The sequence below is a fragment of the Nicotiana sylvestris genome, chromosome 11, assembly GCF_000393655.2.
Source record: "Nicotiana sylvestris chromosome 11, ASM39365v2, whole genome shotgun sequence".
Classification (NCBI taxonomy): Eukaryota; Viridiplantae; Streptophyta; class Magnoliopsida; order Solanales; family Solanaceae; genus Nicotiana; species Nicotiana sylvestris.
Genome location: NC_091067.1, coordinates 101,619,487 through 101,643,424, shown reverse-complemented (window position 1 = coordinate 101,643,424; position 23,938 = coordinate 101,619,487). Strand labels below are relative to the sequence as shown.

Genomic DNA, 23,938 nt, shown 5'->3' with positions numbered 1-23,938 from the left:
GTCATGCCCTATGGGAGCTAACGGGTATGGTTTAAGAGAAGGACGGGATACTAGGATCCGGTTAGGGTTAGACTAACCCAAAATGATGAATGGATGGTTTGCGTTAGTTGACATTTCCGAAGGATATTACAAAGGTGCTAATGGACCTCCTTGTGAGATACCTAGATGGTGCACTCTAAAATACTACAGCTAGATATGAGTACTACAAAGATGTGCACTGGAATCCTGGAAGGGGTAAATATTACCTTAGTATGGCTCCCATCCCTAGTAAAGAAAGAATATTTGGAAATTCGAAGAGCCAATGGATGGAGCAAGGGGAGCTAAAGGAAAAAGAATGTTTTGTTCGAATTTTCAGAATAAAGTGATAGATAGAAATATTAGTAGGAAATTACGAAGAGGGATAATGAAGCATTATGAGTAAGACGTGAGACATGGATGACAACGGTAGATAAAAAAATGACAGTATTATAGAGTCTATAGTCAAGTGAAGGAAAATACGAGAGGTGACAGTCTTAGAGATAATAAAAAAGTATAGGCCACAAAGTCATATCCTCATTTTGAGAAATAAGTTCGTGACTCCAGCGTGACTACCAGAAGGAAACGTTAGACCTCAGAATAATAGAAATCAGTATGGGATGGTGAACAAGATAAAATAAACATGAATTAGAGACTGAGTGATTTAATAATGGTCGACATCATGAGAATTGCATATTGCATTCCAGCGATAATAGAAAAGATGACAAAAGAATAACCTTTAAAGGTCATTCAGGAAGAAGCATTCGTAAAGCAAGTAATATGAGCAAAGTTAAGCTTAAGGGACTATATGTGCCAGTTACACTAAGTGTCACCAAGGCGAGTAAGGGTCATTGATAATGTGAAAGGATGCCAAATATGAAGATAAACATTTATAGGCAGGTCGTCATAGCTCTAAGTCTTAGTACTCCCCTAAAGGGGGGAATATGGAATGATAAGGGGGAATATGGAATGATAAAGGAAGAATGCGATAAAAATGAGAAAGGGATGAGATTTCACTTATCCAAATGTTACAGATATGCTATGATTCAAGAACATTATGTAAGCACGACGTCAAAAAAAAAAGAAAAAGAAAAGAGAAAGTAAGGGTTCCTGCTCGGGATGTTATCGATAGATAAGGCGCCAGTACGTGAGGTAAGTTAAGACAAGGAAATAACCCCAGAAAGATTACGCGGAATATGGATAAGAGAATGGGTCGATGGGTAGTTAGTAGTTAATTCAGGAATAGCCTAGTCATGACTAGACAAGAAGTTACAGACAAATCAGCGGATCATGCAAGATCAATGTAGTAAACCCCAACACGAAGAATTTAGCCTCGCAGTAATGTCATTATAATACTTGAGATATATTCAGATAGGAGTCGAGGTAGTTAAAGGTACCATGTGAGTGTTATGGAGATAAAAAAAGTGCCACTGGGAAGACAATCAAAATATCAGTTCAGAAGCAACCCTACAAGCACAAAGACATGGAGGTAAGCAACTACGGATGGTTATAAGCAAGGAAGAACATCAAAAGGGTCCATAATAAGCTAACGGCTTTACAAGAGTCAAGGGTTCTCCCTAAGTGCTACAACGAAAGACTAGCTGATGAAATAAGGAAGAAGGCTTCAACCTAAGCAAAATAACCTAAAGAGGAAATGGTCGTGTAACAACAGTCTCACAACAACATTGTAAGTACTCCAAAGGAAAGTGGCACCTACTGTGTCCAATAAACGGGACGTAAAAATTAAAAGTAATATTCGAGATCATATGAGTTGCACAAAAACTCCGGCATGCGTGGGAACTAAGGTAAGCTAAGTATGTACACAACAAGTGGGTAGAAAGACTAAAAAAAGTAGTAGCTACTTTAAAGAAGCTAAGAAAGAACGAAAGGAATTATTCGATCAATGATCACGAGTTAGTGATGTTATGAACGCACTTAAGAGTTTGGAGTTTTATACCTGTAGCATATACAACCGTAGAAGATTCTGGTATACGTTAAAAGAAAGAATTGAGCCCAGGTCATAGACTAAGGATTGAATTGTTAGAGGATTGTATCATGGATATCCCTCAGTTCCCATGAAAGGCTAAAGTAATAACTAATACCAGGAGCCGCAGATCGAAAGATAGCTTAAGCCTACATAAAGGCTAATCAGAACAAGGAGGAAACTAAAGAGTTATATTGATTAAGTAAAACAAGAGTGGACCCAGAAAATTATAGAAATCATGATTGAGAATATTGCATAATTACTCTTAATATCAAAGGTACACGAGAGATAGTACAACAACTATATTCTATAATAGCTCTACGATAAAGCCAATTAGAAGAAGTACCAACCTCATAAGAAGTCAGTATGAAGCTCCCACCGAATTATGTATGCTCCATAGGGGCTAGTATCATAATAAAGCTTTGAGTCGTGAAAGTGAATTATACCTATGTGGAAGGGAGGTCATGAAAGAGATAGAAGATATGATACAAGATTTTAAGGTAAGAAAGGTAATGGTTGTGCACGGTAAAATTGGATGACCGATTTCTCATTGAAAAAATTGCTTCAGTAGGCCACCTCGGAGGCTAGAGACCTCGAGCTGGTCATTTCCCTTAAGATCTGCCGATATCCGGCCAAGGATAACATCAGCCTAAACCCCGACGAACATGGGAAGCTTCCGAAGAATTCATCCGGGGTCGATTGAGTCTATTTGAGCGGCTCGACATCGGCCTAAGTAGACATCATGTAGCTAGTTAGTTGTCCCATCCCATTTTCCTTTATCACTCAACGTATCTTGTACTAAGTTTGGGCTCCCTCCCCCCCTCCACTTTTATAAAAGGGGAGTCATTAACACTCTGTAAGGCAGAGCTCCAAACACTTTACACAATATCAGTAATATCTCTCTCTCTTTTCTCTCTAATTTACTCGCCCAAGGCCACTTTGGCATTTATTACTTTCTTACTTGTTCTTCATTTATTGCTCGGTATTGGCCATAAAGAGCCTTGTTTGATCATATCTCAACTGTTATCCCATCCTCGACTACCCCCGATAGCTCGAGCTCGAGCCAGATATCGACCTCAAGGTCCTTCATCGACCATTCCAAGGCTCGGGTTGCAAGCATCTCGGTTTGATTACTGCTCCATTTTAGTTTGTATTTCTTCATTAAACTTCATACTCTTAGCATCAACTGCTCTAACAACTAGCATAAAAATAGATCACGTATTTTTAGAATCTCATTTACAAATTTAATTATTGTTACCATTTTCACGGTAAACAGTTTGGCACCCACCGTGGGGCTAAAAATAATAGTGATTATTTTCTTGCTAGTTTTACTACACAAACGCAAGTTATTTTTCACACTTTTTCTTGTCCAAGATCTTTTGATTTCAAGTCAAAATGTCTGGCTCGATAAATAGAGTCGAGAACGAAAACCTCGAACACCATGAGGAAAACGGCGTGGCTGTTCTGGCTGCCGGAACGCAACCACAGAATCCCAATAACGTGCCCGAACCGATTCTAGCAGATACAGATTCATAGGACGCACAATAGGTCGACGATACCTCACACACTGACAGAAGCATACGGCATAGCGACCGACAGGAAGCCCAAAAAACCCTAGCCCGGGAAGAACAGGAAGTTAGTCTTCATGTTATTTTTGAAATGGTGCAGGCACAACAGTTGGCCATTGCTCAGTTACAAAGCCATCTGAAGACTCCCAGCACAGCAATGCCGGAAACAGCTCCCCCCGCCGAACAAGTACCCGAGAGATCAAGCAATAACAGATTGGTAGCCGACCCTGCCATAGTAAAGATGCTTGAGGACCTCAGCAAAAGGATCGAATCGTGTGAGACAATGATAGCAGCCAATGATAAAAAGGTTAAGACCTACAACTCTAGGGTCGATCAGATCCTGGGTGCACCCCCAGTCCTCAAAGGCGTGAATTCAAAGAAGTTCATACAAAGGTCGTTCCCCGAGGAAGCGACCCCCAAGCCCATTCCAAAGAAGTTCAGAATGCCGGAACTCCCTAAGTACAATGATACCACTGATCCTAATGAACACATTACTTCTTACACCTGCACAGTAAAAGGCAACAATATAAAGAATGACGAAATTGAGTCTGTATTGCTGAAAATATTCGGGGAAACACTCTCAAAAGGGGTCATGATGTGGTATCACAACTTGGCTCCTAATTCCATAGATTCGTTCGCCATTCTAGCAGACTCCTTCGTAAAGGCACATACCGGAGCCATCAAGGTAGCGACAAGGAAATCCAACATTTGCAAAATCAAGCAAAGAGAGAACAAGATGTTGCAGGAATTCGTATCCCACTTTCAAATGGAATGGATGGAGCTGCCGTCAGTCTTCAACGGCTGGGCAGTACAGGCCTTTACCCAAGGCCTGAACGAATGAAGCTCGATGGCTTCAAAATAGCTGAAACAGAACCTGATCGAGTATCCGGCCATGACCTGGTCGGACGTCCACAACCGGTACCAATTGAAGATCAAAACCGAGGATGACCAGTTGGAAGACCCATCGGGCTTAGTGTACCCAAACATGCTCCTGGAAAAGGAACCGAAGCCAAATAAAGAAAGGTATCAGCCAAACCTCGAGGATAGGAGGAACACCCCAAGGCACAACCTACCCCGTAATGATCGGAGGATGGATCGAGGACAGGACCCTCGAGGGCTCATCAACAGAACCAGGTTTGATCTAAACATAGTGCCAACAGGTGCACCCCACCTGTCAGAACACAATTTCAACATCGATGTGTCAGACAACGTGTTCGCTATCAGTAAGATCAGAGATGCCAAATGGCCCAAACCGATACAGTCAGATCCTTTGTAGAGGAATTACAACTTTGTTTGCGAGTTTCACAACAGGCATGGCCACATGACCGAGGATTGTCAACAACTACGAGAGGAGGTAGCTCGGCTGCTTAACAAAGGACATCTCCGAGAGTTCCTAAGTGATTGAGCCAAAAATCAGTTCCGAGAAAGGGAGGCAACCAAGAAGAACAAGGCAAATGAGCCGCAACACGTCATCCATATGATCATGGGGGCGCCGATGCCCCGCAGGAACCCGTAATGAGAAGAACAAAAATATCCATCACCAGAGAAAAGCGGACTTGGAGATATATCCCCAAAGACGCCCTTACGTTCAGCGAAGAGGACACCGAGACCTTGTCTCAGCCCCACAACGACGCCCTGGTAATCTCCTTCCTTGTAAATTCTTTTCAGATAAAACGTGTACTCGTGGATCTAGGTAGCTCGGCCAATATTGTCAGGTTGAGGGTAATAGAACAGCTCGGACTGCTCAACCAAATCGTGCCCGCCATTCGGGTCCTCAACGGATTCAACATGGCAGCGAAACGATGAAAGGAGAAATCATCCTCCCGGTTACCGTGGCCGGCATGACCCAAGACACCAAATTCCAAGTCATCGAGGGAGACATAAGGTATAATGCCTTATTCGAACGACCATGGATACACTGTATAAGAGCAGTGCCATCCACCCTTCACCAGATGATAAAATTCCCAACAAAGGACGGAATTAAAACTGTCTACCGGGAACAGCATGCGGCAAGGGAAATGTTCGCAATACATGATGTGGTACCAACACTCGTACCTCCTTCCCCGAGTAAAAAGGGTGAATCGGGCCTCACCCTCGATCGAACTTGACAGAGCGAAATAGAAATCCATATCGCATTTTTTGCCTCAGGCAATTATAACGAATCAATCCCGAGGCATCTCCAGCATATCTCACTTCAAGGTACGACCATCTCCTTTTTCGTTTCGAATTTAGAACTAGCCCTTATGCAGACCTTGACTGGAGCTATCGTAATGCTAGCACTTCCTAAAGACCTCAAAGCTCTAAAAACACACCCGTTACACTCTTTTACTTCGACCAAGTTTTTGTCCCAAAAGAAGGGTTTTACCGGCAAGGTTTTTAACGAGGCAACGTCAGCGAGCTGCCTAAAGAAAACTTTGCAAATGCTCAAAACTTCTCTTGCAGACAATTTTTGAATAATGAGGGGCATTCCCCCAGAAAGCTACCCGCTCGAAAAGGTTTTGAAATACCAAACAGGGTTCTTGTAGGGAAGAAATATACCAGGACAAACGATCGAAAGAACTGTACCCATATAGTCAGGCTCCCGTCGGCAAATATGTGTACTATCGTACCAAGCAATAAAGAATATCTTTCAGCATCTCGTACCCCAAAGAAGGAAAATTCAGCATGCTCACGGCAAGGGTCCCTCCACCAATGCGTCCCGATATACTCGAAGACTTAGCGTCAACAATTTGGCACCCGCACGACCCAGGGTCGGAACTCTGGGCTCATAAATCCCCAACAAGGTAACTCCGAGCTCACGAACAACGACCTTTGAGCCTAAGCAAAATCGATGACTTGGAGACTATCGCCAATCGCCATACACTGGAAAACCCAAGGTCGTAAGACCCCGAGTGGGCAGACTCGGTATAACCATATCTATTCTACATAGCAACGAAAACTGTAAGACCTCAACAGGCATGACAAACTGTAAGACCTCAACAGGCATGACAAACTATAAGACCTTAACAGGCATGAAAATTTTGTAAGACCTTACTATAGGCATAAAACTCAATCCCAAAGTTTAGACTATGTGTTGCATTTGTAAGAATCCCGAAAGGGAATACCCTTGGTGTAGACGCCTAAACTATCACTCGAGATCAAAAATGGCTCCGGCGAAATACATATGACTATGGTCAAAATGGCTGCTCCAGCCAAATTAACACGACTCGGGGATGCCCGACTGTCGCTAACAAAATTGCAAGCTATTACTTCGAATATACTTTGAAAAGAATCGGTTAAAACAGGCTATCCTCAACAGGCAAACGAGCATCGACCATGTCAGCTCCAAATCACAAGGCTTCGAGCTACTCAGCCTACGAGCTAAGAGACTTTCGAGGTGCTCGAACATCGCCGCTAACGACTTGAAATCAAGGTTCTACCCAAACCGACAACAGGTCAGGCAAATTCATTTCAAAAAGACCTTAACGAGAGGAAAACAAAGCCTACAAAATCCCCACGGGCAAAAGCGTAAGAGCCATTGTCGCTATCCAAACGAGCCTCAGGGCTGCACACTAAAAGGTCTCAACGACCAAATAGCATAAGAGCCACTGCCGCCAGCTTGAAAATTGAAAACTTGAGGATTAAAATGAGCTCAAGTCGTAACCCGATTCGGAGACCGGATCCAAAATAGTTAACTATAAATGCCTAAGGGAACAGCGTAAATGCCATTATCGCCAGTTAAACAAGCCTCTGGTCCACACACTTAAAAGATTGTTTCAACCTGAAGCGCAAGAGCCATCGCCATTCACCCATGCAGGTACAAAAAACTTGAGGGTCAATTAAAGCTCGAGTCGCAACACGACTTGGAGACTAGACCCAAAATAGTTGAAACATAAATTCCCAAGGTCAAGGGATAAGAATAATCATCATCCGCCCATGCAGGCACATGAGATTGAAGGTCAGGTAAGCTCTAGTCAAGGCCTGACTAGGAGACTAGGCCTAAAATAGCTGGGCAAAGCACAAAGACCCTAACGCCTACTTGCGTCAAAAATCACACTTAAGAGCCTCTAGGACTACCTAATTAGCTCCGAACCTATAGGGTTCCCCCTAAACACCAAAACTAGCCTGCTTGGTCAAAAGCAATGCAGAAAAGAGAAACAAAAGAGATAAAGCTTCAAGTTTTCTCTTACTTACATACGCAAAAGGCGCGCTTTCCATCTACAAACATGCTCTAAAAATATCAAATACAAAATGGAAGAGTGGCAAAATCTACGCTTCGCTCCAAAAGGCTACAGCCTGCCAGCCCCAGATTCACTCTATGTGGCGTCAGCAAGAAGTAACCGAGCATCGCGCTCATCCGCCCTTGCTCGAGCCAACTCCTCTGAGAGAACGAAGCCCCTAGCATCGATATCCTCGAGTACCTCTCTACGGGATCTGCAACAAACTTATTCCTCGATCCTCTTCTTACAATCAAGGGCCCGCTTCAACTATGCTTGGGCATCAGTATCGTCCTTTACATGGATCGCCATCTCCTGATCAGCCTTAGTTCTACTTAATACTGCTTCAGCTCGGGCATCGATTATCTTAGCCCTGACCTTCGAGAGATCGAACTAAAGCTTCGCGAACATTGGACAAGGCACCCCTCTCCTCTAAAGCTTGAGCCTGCACCTAAGCCCTCAGTTCACCACAAACATTCCTAACTCAGTCAGCTTCGCCCTTAAGGTACTCCAAAGCCTCCGCCTTTTTCTGCAGCTAAGATAGGCAAAATAATTAACCTTAATGGTCAAAAAGAGCGAAGTGCGTACTACGAATGGTTACCTACTCCATCAAATAGCTCTCGTAATTCGAGCTCCGATACGCCTCTTATAGCCAGTACATCAACTCAACCTCCTTCTCCTCGCTAAGGAGCCTAAGGAACCCACCCTCATACAGAGCTCTCCGAAGCGGCCCCATGACGAAGTACATCAGACCTGAGCCTATCAAAGGCCTACAAAAGAAAAATTCGATAAAGGAAGGAAGACATGAAATACAGAAGGACTGCGCCGAAACTCACCATGAAGTGAAGCCGGCGGACTTCCTCGAAGGCGAAGCACACTCCTATTGGACTTGCCCCTTTGATACCGGAAGAACCAACCTCGGTTGAAGCACGATCACTCGGAGGAACCACCGCTCCGGAATCAAAAACATCAAGAACAGCAGGCTCTGACGATGTTCCCTCGCCGGAGATGCGGACCCATCTAGGCCCGCTAAAAAGCTTCATCACACTACAAGTGCATGTTCTGTTTATCGCCATCATCCCCTGGCTTGGACCTACAACTCTTCCCTCTCTCCGGAAGAGCGCAGCCTCACCCCTAGGGAACTATCCGGCACCTACAAACGCCCGTATAAACATGACCGAAGAAGGAAGACATATTTACTGAGCTCGCCCCCTCCATAGGCGGAGCTGACAAGGTGGAGGGCACGCCACCTAAAGAATATTGCTCCATCTTCCAAACAAATAATATGGACTCCAAGGTATAATATCTATGGTCAGTACCCGAGCAGAGCGACTCGTTCATGCCCAGTCTTTGTCGTCCCCGGCAACAGCAATTAAGGGCGTGATCAACCAGCACCATGGAATCAGTAGATCCCCGATGGTCCCCAAAACTAGAGGGGGAGATTCTCCCCCCGTTAGGTTAATCCCATCATGTCCGTCATAGCAGTCGCAAAGTTGAAAGACTAAAAGGCAGATAGACGTGCAGGCATGCTGATACCAGAAACATGGCGCAGAAAATGGCAGCTGCGTGAGATAGGGAAATCCTTGGGAGGGCGGGAACAGCCTCATATCATACATTGGAGGAGCGGCGATGATTCAAAGCTAACCAAAGATGCTAACTAATAGTACCATCTCCAGCCTCGAGGCAATACCTCCATCATAGTAAGGCGGCGCTCAAGAAAGCCAGCAATGTCTACACCAACACAAGGATGGCACGCAATCTCAAAGATCTCCGTCAAGGGAAACCAGCCAATGATGAAATAAGCATTTTTTACGGCACCCGTACGAATCGGGCTCCGGGTGCTGTCCAGAATGGTCAAAGTACGAGCAAGCCTCCGCTTAGGGGCTGCTTTCAGAAAATCACCAGCATCCCCTATCCGCGGGTCCCCGAGAAAATTTCTCCTCAAAAGTCATTTTGAGGCCCGAAAACACTATCCTTGCTTTCATGCGAAGTTAGGGTCCCAACGGCCTGAGGTTATTGGCCTTATACGGGTTCGGTGCTAGGAACCGCGAAAAGCCCTATGCAAGGCCATTTTCCATCAACCGAAGGCAGGAGTGAATACTCGCGTCCAGATTCAGCGTTAGCAACGACAAGATAGGATCATGCATTCAGAGTTTCTGTAAACATAAAGAAATACAACAAGTATCAAAGGCAGGAGGCAAGGAAATATCTTTGTATTCATAAAAACGTTCATTTACAACGGCCCTCCGGGGGTCCTTACATATGATTACAACAGCCCGCGAAGTGGGGTGTCAAAATCATTTCTTATTGCTTCCCTCTAAGAAATGCGGAGACTACCTGTGCACCCTGAAATCGGAGGACCGATTTCTTATTGACAAAATTGTTTCAGTAGGCCACCTCAGAGGCTCGGGACCTCAAGCCGGTCATTTCCCTCAAGATCTGTCGATACCCAGCCATGGATAACATCAGCCTAAACCCCGACGAACATGGGAAGCTTCCGAAGAATTCATCCGGGGTCGATTGAGTCTATTTGAGCGGCTCGACATCGGCCTAAGTAGACATCATGTAGCTAGTTAGTTGTCCCATCCCATTTTCCTTTATCACTCAACGTATCTTGTACTAAGTTTGGGCTCCCCCCCCCTTTTATAAAAGGGGAGTCATTAACACTCTGTAAGGCAGAGCTCTAAACACTCTACACAATATCAGTAATATATCTCTCTCTTTTCTCTCTAACTTACTCGCCCAAGGCCACTTTGGCATTTATTACTTTCTTACTTGTTCTTCATTTATTGCTCGGTATTGGCCATAAAGAGCCTTGTTTGATCATATCTCAACTGTTATCCCATCCCCGATAGCTCGAGCTCGAGCCAGATATCGACCTCGAGGTCCTTCATCGACTAGTCCGAGGCTCGGGTTGCAAGCATCTCGGTTTGATTACTGCCCCGTTTTAGCATGTATTTCTTCATTAAACTTCATACTCTTAGCATTAACTGCTCTAATAACTAGCATAAAAATAGATCACGTATTTTTAGAATCCCATTTACAAATTTAATTGTTGTTACCATTTTCACGGTAAACAATGGTAAACAATGTATGAGATACTCAAATATAAAAGGTTGTGAATAGTCCATATTGCAGATAAAAGGCTAGAAGCATGGGGATTCAATATCTAAGTATGATAGCAACGTCGTCAGTGGCATACCTTCCAGCCTATGGTTTCTAGGTACCGAGAGATCTATCCAAGAGAGTAAAGGAGAGTTAGAGACAATGTGATGTCTCACATGATGTTCTAGAATAACATAAGGAAATCAAGGGTGCAAGCAAGTTGAAGGAGGGTTATGAATAGTATAAATAGATACGTAGAGGTCGCAAGCTAAAGTATAGTAAAGCGATGAGGTTTTATGACATGAGTAAGGATGAGAAAGTACGAGTAAGAAGGTGACGAGAATGGATAAGTTCTTGGGATTAAGCCCATGAAAACAAGAGAGTCGATAGGTTCTCTAAGTTATAGAAGGCTCAGTATAGCCTGGATGAACTCAAAGGAGTCTAAGACTAGTAGCATTTAGAATAAATGGAATGGTAACCTGGAAATCAAATGTAGGTGTTATTGTGACAGATAGAAGATGACGTTTGGGCCTTTGATTCAATAATGATTTGAAGAAACAAAGGAGGAGGAGCAGAGATTTTGCAAGTGGCACGAGATGGTATTAGATCTAGATACTATGAAATATGATTACAGAATCACATCGAGATACTATGAAATACGATTACGGAAATCACTTCAAATATTCATCGATGCAACGTAAGCCCTAGTGGCAAGGTTTTATGTTAGAAGTTTCAAATTGTCAGTGATATGTTGTAGATCAATATTGAGGCAAATCATAATGATGGACAAAAGTCACAAAGTATAAGTTGAAATTAGGTCATCATTCTTAAAATAAATAGTAACAAGGAAGAATTAAAGGACTTAGACTTATACATATGGGATAAGCAATAAGAGTATGCTGGAATTTGGTAGCAGACCTCTACAATGATAAGTTGATGTAAGAATTATGATATAGTATGGCTTAAAGCTAATGGCGCCCCGAGGGACAGCTTGACATAATTTTGTATATGTTCACAAAGTGAAGCCTAGAGATTGGCTAAAGCTGGAGGAAAGAAAAGAGAAGAGTCGCATAGGCGCACATACAAGGTTAGAGTTGTACATGCTGCATGATAGAAGGTAGCAACAATTACGAGATTGAAAGGATTTCGACTATCAGTCCTGGTGTGAGAAAGAGGCCTAAAGGGGGGGAAATGCCTTGGCCTTTGAGATTCATTCACAGAACAGTTGCCTAGATGGCAAGAGGAGCACTAAAGTGTTCGTAAGAGCTATAGGTTATGAGAATGATAAGTGCATTAGTCAACATTCGAGGACGAATGTTCCAAAGGGGGGAATGATGTTATACCCCATATTTACGTGCGTGGAAGTATGCATAAATCAATTAATGAAAGTTCGAAAATGAGATATTGCATCCTGCATTTTTTACGTTAAAGTTTCGTCGTAAGTTAATCGACATAAGCTCGGGAATGAAAATATTTTGAGATTATAGGTGTTATGCTATGTCAAACAAGGGATAAGTAAATTCTTGAAGGTGAAAGGGTAAGCAAATCGAAGAAAATGAGTTTCGTCGAAAGTTGTCATTTTGGAGAAAAAAAATATGATCTGAGCTATAATACCCGGTATTTATGGACTAGTATCATGCAAGGTACCACATGACCATGATATCAAGGTGTATAAAATGTGGTAAAAGTGAATAGTATTTTAAGTAATTTGAGATAATTCTTAATTATGTGGATAATTGATTAGTTATGGGATTAGTGAGAAATTACCAAGTTAATTAAATTGGCAATTAATAATGATTTGGATAAGTCTTAAGCATGATGTGGCAGACATGCAAAGCCCATATTATGACTATTTATTATATATGCTAGGTGGCATGTGTAGTAGAATTGGTGTCTTACAAGATTTATTATGTATAAACTAAGAGGAAGTTGCATAAATGTGGAAAAAAGAGCTTACGGAAAAATCTTCAAATTCCAATTTCTAAGACTCCTAAATGATCACAAGAAACGTGAATTAATTAAGCAAAGTGATGGATTTTGGGCAAAATTTTCATACAAAGTTACATTGCGTAATAGCAACGGGATTTTGCGATTCTAAGGGAGTACGGTGCAACCTTTTTCAAGAATATCATACGGATTTTTGCCTACTCCAGGTATTTGAAAGCTAAGCTCTTCCTTCATTTTGCATGATCTTGTCATTACACAAGTTTGATAACGAGGCATAAAGAAAAATTTATATCTCGTAATTTACGTATATTTTGCTAGTCTCGCAAATTGCGTATATTTTTCCTGTTTTGTAAGTTACAATATTCTCCTTACCGGAACTTCATATTCAACTAAGTATTTTCTTATTCCAGTCAAGAGAGCAAAGAGTTTATATATACAGTGTTAAATTATTTTCATTACCATCGATCTATAATCTATGGGCGGGCCCCTATTGGGCAACCTCTGATTAGATGGTAAGTTATATGACGATCCTACTATGGCCGAGCACATATGAGCGAGCCTAGTTGGTCGAGATACATAGTCTAGTATGGCCGAGCACCTATGAGCAAGCCTACTACGATAGAGCAGTTATATATATATATATATATATATATATATATATATATAGCCTAGTTGGTCGATATACATAGTCTAGTATGGCCGAGCACCTATGAGCAAGCCTACTACGGCAGAGCAGATATATATATATATATACCGAGCCTTATAGGGCCAGACAACTATTTTACTTACTATATTGAGAGAATTGAGTCAGTGTTAGCAGGTAAGCATATCTTCAGATTATCTTTGACTTCCAGTTACTTATAGTTATTATATTATCAGTTCAGTTTCAGCTTTCAGTATATTGCCTTACATACTCAGTACATTATTTCGTACTGACGCCCCTTTTCTGGGGGCGCTGCATTTCATGTGTGCAGGTTCAGACAGATAGGCAGGTAGACCTCTTCATTAAGTGTTGCTCGAGTTTATCTTGATTGGTAAGCTCCATGCCTTTCGGAGTTGCCGGGTCTAGAGCTTTATGTACATCTTGTGTATATATGTATATATGGTATAAATAGGTCGGGAAGTTGTTTCGATCACAGTGTATCCACCAGTAGAGGCTTGTAGACATATCCTGTTAGTTGGTACAATATGTTTGGCTTGTAGACCCTGTATGTATATTTGGTTGGTTTGTCAGCTGCAATAATTACGACGGCCTTGTCGGCCCAACTTTAGATTAATATTTAGTCAGCATTCGTAGTTTTCTTGCAATTGGCCCATGGCCAATTTATGACATCACATGTTCAAAGTTCCTTAGTCGCAATTTGGTACGCAGGGTCAGGTAAGGCACCAAGTGCCGGTCTCGCCCCCAGGTTCGGGGTGTGACAGATTTGTAGTTAATCGGAGGGGCCTTGAGCTAGATCCAACAAAGATAAAGTCTATTCGGGATTTGCCTCCTCCGAGAACCAAGAAAGAGGTTATGAGTCTGCTGGGTAGGTTGAATTACATCAGTAGATTCATTGCTCAATTGACTTCCATATGTGAGCCCATCTTTAAGTTGTTGAAGAAAGACGCAGCGATTAGATGGACAGATGAGTGTCAGGAAGCTTTTCACAAAATCAAAGAATATTTGTCGAATCCGCCAGTATTGGTTCCACCTGAGCCGGGAAGGCCTTTGTTTTTGTACTTGACAGTATTGGAGAATTCTTTTGGATGTGTTCTCGGATAGCACGATGTGACTAGGATGAAAGAACAAGCCATATACTATTTGAGCAAGAAGTTTACTAGTTATGAAGCTAAATACACTTTGTTGGAAAGAACTTGTTGCGCCCTAACTTGGGTCGCTTAGAAGATTAGGCATTACTTGTTGGCCTACACCACCTACCTCATAACCAGATTGGATCCTTTGAAGTACATCTTCCAAAAGCCTATGCCCACGGGAAGGTTAGCAAAATGGCAAATTTTGCTCACCAAGTTCGACATAGTCTATGTCACCCACACAGCGATGAAAGCTCAAGCTTTGGCGGATCACTTAGTTGAACTGTTGATGATGAATATTAGCCTTTGAGTACTTACTTTCTGGATGATGAAGTAAATTCAGTTGAGGTAATTCCAGAAGACACCAATGCTTGGAAAATGTTCTTCGATGGAGCTATGAATGCAAAAGGTGTCGGGATTGCGGCAATTTTGATTTCACCCACTGGTCAGCACTATCCGGCCACAGCTCGGCTTTGATTTTTTTGCACGAACAACACTGCTGAGTATGAAGCCTGCATTATGGGCATAAACATGGCGATCGATCAGGATGTGGAAGAATTGTTAATCATGGGAGATTCGGACTTGATTATCCGACAAGCTCAAGGTGAATGGGAAACTCAGGATGTCAAGCTTCTTCCATACAGGCAACATGTGGAAGATCTTAGCAAACGGTTCAAATCCGTCGAGTTCAGGTACATTCCTCGATTTCACAATGAGTTAGCCGATGCACTAGATACTTTGTCCTCGATGTTGCCGTATCCAGGCAATGTCCACATTGACCCATTGGAAATCCAAATCCGAGAAATACATGGTTATTGCAATATAGTGGAGATAGAACCAGATGTTCAGCCATGGTATCATGATATCAAAAGATTCTTGAAAACAAAAGAATATTTCGAGCAAGCTAGTGGAGACCATAAGAGGATCATTAGAAGGCTTGCCAATGGCTTCTTCTTGAGCGGAGAAGTCTTGTACAAAAGAACTCCAGATCTGAACCTTCTAAGATCTGTGGATGCCCAAGAGGCCGAAAGAATCATGAATGAAGTGCACACAAGAGTGTGTGGTCCCCATATGAATGGATACGTCCTTGAAAAAAAATCCTTCGAGCAAGTTTTTACTGGATGACTATAGAAAAGGATTGCATTAGTTTTGTCCGAAAGTGTCATCAGTGTCAGGTACACAGTGACCTGATTCATGCACTGCCTTCAGAATTACATCCTATGTCAGCACTGTGGCCATTCGTTGCTTGGGGTATGGATGTCATTGGTCCAATCAAGCCAAAATCTTCAAATGGGCACAGATTCATATTAGTTGCCATTGACTACTTCACAAAGTGGGTCGAAGCAGTCACTCTCAAAGCCATCACTAAGAAAGCAGTGGTGGATTTTGTGCATTCCCACATTATTTGTTGTTTTGGTATTCCTAAAACTATTATTACGGACAATGCTGAAAACTTGAACAGTCATTTGATAAGGGAGGTATGCGAACAATTTAAGATCACGCACCGGAACTCTACCCCTTATCGGCCCAAAGCTAATGGTGCTGTTGAAGCAGCAAACAAAAACATCAAGAAGATCCTTAGGAAAATTATTCAAAGTTCTAGACAATGGCATGAAAAGTTGTCATTTGCATTGTTGGGATATCACACAATCGTGCGCGCATCAGTTGGAGCAACACCGTATCTATTGGTTTATGGCACTAAAGTCGTAATACCCGCAGAAGTTGAAATTCCGTCTCTCCAAATCATCATTGAAGCTGAGATTGAGGATAATGAGTGGTTCAAAACCCGTTTAGAATAGTTTACCCTAATTGATGAAAAGCAAATGGCCGCAGTTTGCCACGGGCAGTTGTATCAACAAAGAATGGCACGTGCCTACAACAAGAAAGTGCGGCCTAGGAATTTTGAGGTAGGGAAACTCGTTTTGAGACGTATTCTCCCGCATAACAAGGAAGCAAAAGGAAAGTTCACTATAAACTGGAAGGGTCCGTACATTATAAGAAAATTGTTGCCAAAAGGGGCGTTGTACTTTGGAGACATTGAAGGAAATGACCCGGAAACAGCTGTCAATGCAGACACAGTCAAAAGGTACTATGTTTAACCATTCTGCGATACCAAGATTCTCTGGTTGGATGACAAAGGCTTTGATTCTCGCTACCCAAACACTTTAACCCTTTGCTAACCCTTTGAGCCGGTTACCTTTCTTTGATTACCTTCTTTGGAACCCTAAAATTCTTGTGAAAAATAATCAAAAACAAAGTTTCCCTGAACTACGTTCGACTTGATTTCGAAAGGATATGTAGGCAGCCTCTCTTTGGGGTTCAGTCACACCAAAACAAAATTCCAAATTCCCCAAAAAGTGAAACTAGGGCAGATGTTATAATGGTTCGGCGACGGTTCACCTGAAGGGTTCCAAAGTTGTAATTCAATCCAAATTCTTTTTACCCTAAATCCTGTTCAAAGTCCTTTAGATCAATCGGTAAAGAAGTTCCCAATGGGAGGTTGTTGGTTATTTGGATCTGATACAATTAATTGAGAGAAATCAAATGAGAGAGTCTTATTGGTGAAAATCAACACGGGCACCGTAGGGCGATGGTGAGCAGAGAAATTGAAAATGAGAGTCTTATTAGTAAAACTCACAAAGAGCACTATAAGACGATGATGAGAAGAGAAATGAGAGAGGTCAGTTGGTGAAAATCCACAAAGGGCGCCACTGATAGAAAAAGGGAATCACTTACAACCATCAGCACTGATGAGAGTCCTAGCAAGGTTTCTCGGTTTTGAGATATAGATTATGAAGGGTTTTTATGAGATTGGATGGTTGCGCAGATCGGGTATCCAGTCCAAGAAGCATGTCATGTCTATTGAAGTCTACATGCACTCCAGATAAGTCATTATTTCCTTTCCCCAAAAGGGACACTACTCATTTAAGTTCATTATCATGTCCGTTGTTTACTTTTCCTTGAATCCCTTTCGATCTAGTTCCCCTCCGAAACTAATGCAAAAAAAAAGATGGCAAGATTGGTTTTACATGGTTTTGTTTGACAAAAATCTAAAATTCAAGAAGAAATGCACCCAGCCTCAGTAAGTGCATCAAGTCGATCTCGATTGGCCATATTGACCGATGCTCCAGAGTCCAAACATTTGAAAATAAAGGAAATCAAAGTCAACTGCCCATAAAGGCAAAATAAGATGGAAAAGGCCAAGACCCACATGGGTTAATCATTAGGTGGAATTTGGGGAAGATCAAGTCCCCCAGGGTTTATAAATGAAACCAATTTCCAGAAAGCCAACAAGCAATGGAGACTTTCACCGAAAGAGTTGGGTCGAGATCAATTGATCGAAACTATCAAGGCCACAAAACCAACCACTGTTTCAAACTGACAAAATATTCTTTGATTTGGAAACAGGAAACAGGTGTAGTCCAAAACAACCCTACCGAAGCAGGTGCAATAAAAACAAGGCACGCAGAAACCAAAACGATTATGCAGCAAAAGTTGACCCGAAAAGGGAAGTTCTTTTGAACTCTTCATTCATTCTCCTAAATAAAATGAAAAGTGAAGTAAAAAAGAAGAAGAAGAAGAAGAAAGATTCAAAATCATGGTAACCTAGGGTCCCCAATCTCTAGCTACGTCTTCCCAACATAGGATCCCATCCCCTAGTCGCTGCCAGCATAACCTGGTAGTCTTTTCCAGTATAGGGTTCCACTCCCTAGTTGATCTTCGGCATAACCCAAGGACCTTTTCCGGCATAACCCGATGACTTTCCTGGCATAACCCGTGGACCTCCCCGGCATAACCCGAGGAACTTTCTGGCATAACCCGATGACTTTTCCGGCATAACCCGTGGACCTCCCCGGCATAACTCGAGGACGTTTTTCCGGCATAACCTGATGACTTTCCCGGCATAACCCGTGGACCTCCTCGGCATAACCCGAGGACCTTTTTCCACCATAACCTGATGACTTTCCCGGCGTAACCCGTTGACCTCCCTGGCATAACCCAAGGACCTTTTTCCTGCATAACCCGATGATTTTCCCGGCATAACCTGTGGACCTCCCCGACATAACCCGAGGACTTTTTTCCGGCATAACCTGATGACTCTCCCAGCATAACCCGTGGAACTTCCCAGTATAATCCGAGGACCTTTTCCGGCATAACCCGATGACATTCCTCGGTATAACCCGAGGACCTTTCCGGCATAACCCGATCATTTTTCCAGCATAACCTGGTAATCTTCCCAACTTGGGGCCTCCGATCCCCATTAGATTTCATTTTAGATATAGAGTCTCCAATCCTTAATATATTTTTCTTAGGGATACACAATCTCGATTTTATTCCTTTCAATAAAGAAATAGTTTAGATTTTGTTACAATAACTCATGAAATTTCCTAGTGAAAATTGGGGTAGGAATATTTCGTTCGTTTGTTTGTTTTGGTGTCTGAGCAGGTTATACCTCAAGACGCAGGGTTCGAGATAACCAAAAGAAGAAGTCTCAATCCAGAATAAAAGAAAAGAAAGAACAAGAAAAGAAGTGAACTTCAAGTACAGAAGCGGAGAAAAGATGCGGACTGCTCAAGATACGATTGAAGTTACAAGCTTTGCATGTCCTGCCTTGATCCAAAAAGCTAAAGACGAACGAACCAGTGTTTGCAGCTAATGAGCATCAAGATTCATATCAGAGACTGCAGGAAGAACCAGTCAAGACTCGAGATCAAGCTTTAGAAGGTTTATAGATAGGAATCTTGTAACTCGTAGTTGATAGGCTTAGCTAGTTTAGCTTTTCATTTTTGATTTTGGTGTAATAAGGAGCTCAGCAAATAGAAACAGCAGCAACAACAGTGAAATCATGGTTTTTCGATAGTTCCAGCTACCAAAACTTCCAGAACTACACTGACCTGATTCCTTTATAGCCAAGGATATGTAGGCAACCTTTGAAGCAAGGTACGGTCAGACTTTTTCAAAAGATGCTTCCCATGGAGTTTCAAACGGGCAAAAATCGCTCGTAATTGCTCATTTTATCTTTGCTCGAAAACCCTTCGTGTTTCCGAACAAAGAAGGGCAGATGTGAGTACGTGATTTTTGCCCTATATGAAATACTCCTATAAAATAAAAGAAAATAGATTTTTTTCAATTATTTTCCATTTTTATAGGATTTTTCGTTAATTGTTTGCATTTTTGTGCATGTTTACTTTTATTAAAATCATGAAAAATACCAAAAATATCATGCACTGCATTTAGATTTTGTGTTCACATTTTAGGATTAATTAATTAATTGCTTTATTAAAATAAAAATCACAAAAAATAGCTCATTTGTACATTCTTAGCTTTTAATTTTGAATTATTAATTTTTCTTTTTTAATTTATGATCAACTAATTTTTGTAAATATTATAGTTAGATAATTAGCTTAATTTTATAATTTAAATTAATTTAGGAATTTAATTTAGGTTTTTAATTAATTAAAGAAAGAAAAGAAAACAAAAAGAAAAAAAGGAATTGAAAAAAGCGCTTAATTTACCTTTGAAATTGGGTTGATGTCATGCCCAAATCCGCCCCAAACCCAGGCCCAATACCCTTTACCCGGTCCAGCCCTCCCCACTAAGCCAAATGACCCTGTTTCTGCCCTATTGAATCCTAGTCGTTGATCTCGTGTGATCCAACGGCTGGGAACTGGTCTTGGTTTCATATACATATGTTTGAAACCCTTCAACCCCCCCCCCCATTCGAACCCCCTTCATTCAGTCTCACCCAAACCCTAGAGACCAGTCGCCCCCTTATGCCTTCGCCGCCTCCACCATTAACCACCGACCGAAAATCTCCTCACGGCGATTCCGGGGCACCAAACCCCACCAAAATTACACCCTGTAATCACCTTCTCCTTTTCTCCCCAAATATCCCTATAGTTCCTTTCGAATCAGCCCTAATCTTTTTGAATCCTGAATTTGAGATTCTAAAAACCTCAATTTTCCCTTTTCGATTTTTGGTTAAGGACGGGTTATATGAACCCAAAACGCCTATTAGCCGACTATTCTTGAAAAAGAACAGTCCATTGATGGATGAACAAGTTCATATCCCCCTCCCCCCCTTTTTGAAGTTTGAACGAGTTCATAACTGCTCTAGTGTTAAAAAAAGCTTAGGTAAATTTCTTTCTCTTTTTTTGTTTGTTTTATCTTTTGTTACTCTTCTGCATGTTTAATTGTTTGTATTTTGGCCGTATGTTTTAATTTTGCAATTTTAGGTTTTCTATTCTGTTGTTCACGGCTTTTTGGTTTGTCTATTTGTTTTTGTTTATTAGGTTAATTAAAACATTGGTATATTAGTATTTGAAATTTATCTTCAATAGCATAAAATTAGTTTAATTATGGTTCATTTTTTAGGTTTGACACATTGAAATGATTCTGTTGTCTCTTTCGTGCTTTTATCTTATGTTGCATGCTCCTTTTTGCAGTTCCATTCTAGTTTTGGATTGAATACAGTGCGGTTTCATTAAGTTAATTGTTAGGGTTCATGTATATTGCCATGTTTGTTCCTTTGTTTGCCATTTGTGTTTATTTAAATTCAGTTCTTGTTAGGTTTAATTAGGTAAACACTTCTATTTAATGATTGATTTAGTTTTTAGGTTTGAATTCTAGCATCATGATTCTGTTAGGCATTTTAATTTGAATTTTTGATCCCTTCTGGTTTTGTTTTGTTTGCCATGATTTGTAAATTGGTAGAAACTCCTAGGGTCTTAATTGAACAAATGAAAACTTAGGGGTTAATTTGGGAAATAGAAATAGGACTTTTAGATAAGGTTAGTGTTAGGAGCTTCTAGAATTTGGGGCAGCTGGCCCTATTTGGCCAGCACAAAAATGCTGAAACTAATTAGAGGTTGACGGTTGTCCCATTTCTGTTAAAAAAAATGCTAAAAATAGGATAAGAAGGACAGTTGTACCAGGGCTGTGAGGAAGAACAGTACTATTTTCAGAATTAGGATAAGGAATATTCCTAAAAAATACCCGCCCTAGGTAGCCTATATATAGGCACTATCATTCTGAAAATGACACACACACACACACACATTTAGAGATTCAGACCCTAGAAAATACACACAAAAAAAGTTTCTGCATTACTGGCTCGAATGGTTTTCTGATTTTTCTTTTAAAATTTAAAGAGCTTTCATGGAATTTCTGATTTTATGGGTTTAAAGAGGGTTCAAATGTGACGACCCGGCCAGTCGTCTAATGAGTTACCGCTCCGTTTCCCTCATTTCTGCTTTTTTATGCTTCATTATCCATGTTTTATGTGATCAGATTGATCAGTTTGAGTTCAGAGAGGATTTGGTAAGAAATGAGACACTTAGTCTCTTTTAAGAAGGTTTAAGTTGGAAAAGTCAACTGGATGTTGACTTATGTGTTAAAGAGCTCATATGTAAGTTACGATGGTTCGATTAGCTTCGGGAGGTGATTTATGGCTTAGGAGCGTGATCGGAATTGGTTTTGGAGGTTCGGAGTAGAATTAGGCTTGAATTGGCGAAGTTGATATTTTGGCGATTTCTAGTTGATATGTGAGATTTTGATATATGGGTCGGAATGGAATTTCGAGAGTTGTAGTAGCTTTGTTATGTCATTTGGGATGTGTGTGCAAAATTTCAGGTCATTCGGATGTGGTTTGGTTGGATTTTTGATCGAAAGCGTATTTCGGAAGATTTTAGAAACTTAAGCTTGAATCCGATGTGTTTTGAGTGATTTGATATTTTTTGAGGTGTTTTGATGATTGGATAAAGTTTGGATAAGGTTTTAGGTTGTGTTGGTGCCTTTGGTTGATGTCCCGGGGGCCTCGGGTGAGTTTCGAGTGGTCAATCGGACCATTTCTAAGTTTGAAATTTGTAGAAGTTCAGGTTCAGTTGTTGCAGGGTTTTGCCCTTCGCGATTGCGAGGGGAGTCCTGCGATCGCATAGAAGGAATTGAAGAAGTGGCCTAGTTTCTCTTCACGTTCGTATATCTTGGCTTGCGATCACATTGTTTGGGGAGAGTGTGCATCGCGAACGCATGAGGTGGTCCGCAATCGCGCAGGGTCAGTGGCTCAGGCATTGCGATCACAGGGTCTTGGACGTGATCGCATAGAGTTATTTTGGGGAATTTAAAATTTGTTCTTCGCGATCGCGTGGGAAGTGCCGCGATCACGATGAAGGAAAATCAGGCTTGGGCAGAATGTTTTAATTCATTTCATCCGCGATTTTGGAGCTCATTTACTCCATAGTTGGTCTTTTGAGAGCTTTTTGAAAGAAATTGAAGAGGGATTCAAGGAGAAATGTTTGGAGGTAAGAATTTTGGACCTAAAACTCGAATCTATTATGAAATCTACCTAGAAATCATGGAATCTTAAGCTAAAAATGGAAGAATTAGGGCTTGGAATTTTGGACTTTTGATTTGGGGATTTGGAGGACCATTTGGGGTCGGACTTGAGAACTTTTGGTGTGTATGAACTCGTGGGGAGATAAGGAACCCGTTGATGTAAAAATTTCTAAGTTTTAAGAAGTGGGCCGGTGGCTCAGGTTTTGCTAATTTCGGGATTTTTGGTATTTTTTGATTTTTTTTCGCTTGAGCTTTGTTCCCTTAGCATATTATGACGTATTTGTTCTGATTTTGGATAGATTCCACGTGCGTGGAGGCCAATTCGAGGGGCATAGGCGTCGCGACCTAGAGATTTAGCCAGTTCAAGGTGAGTAATGATTGTAAATGATGTTCTGAGGGTTTGAAACCCTAGATTGCACATCGTAGTGCTATGTTGAGGTGAGACACGCGCTTGATGATGAGTGTGGGGTCATTTACTATTGGGGATTGTGACTTGGTCCGTCCTGATTGATGTTTTTATTGCGTATTTGACTGAAACTTATTTGTTATCATCATGATTTGGGCTGATTGCCATATTTGGGCTTCGTGCCAACTATTTGAACCCTTCGGGGATTTTTATCACTATTTCCTCACTGTTTTGACTTATTACTTGAACTCAGTCATGCTGTTTTCCACTATTTTGCAACTCAACCACTTTTATCCAGTTTTGAGACTTAAATGATATTTTAAATGATGTTTTGGGCTGAGAACTAATGTTTTACTATAGCCCGAAGGGCTTGTGATGATCTTTGGACTGAGTAAGGCCGATGGCCTATATTGTGAGGAACATTGATACTGATATGAGGCCGAGGGCCTGAGATACATATGTACGCCACGAGGTGGCCTGATTGATATGAGGCCGAAGGCCTAGATTTGACGCCACGAGATGGATTGATATTGCGCTTGGGCCGGAAGGGGCCCCTCTCGAAGTTTGTACACTCCCAGTGAGCGCGGGT

At 41.5% G+C, this 23,938-nt stretch overlaps 1 protein-coding gene across 1 annotated transcript; it reads left to right on the top strand.

Annotated features, from left to right (window-relative positions):
- Positions 1 to 15,140: 15,140 nt before the first annotated feature.
- On the top strand, positions 15,141 to 16,408 carry LOC138881409 (uncharacterized). Its single transcript, XM_070161631.1, has 2 exons — positions 15,141 to 15,665; positions 15,785 to 16,408. The coding sequence occupies exons 1-2, from the start codon at positions 15,141 to 15,143 to the stop codon at positions 16,406 to 16,408; spliced, it is 1,149 nt and encodes a 382-aa protein (XP_070017732.1).
- Positions 16,409 to 23,938: the final 7,530 nt, after the last annotated feature.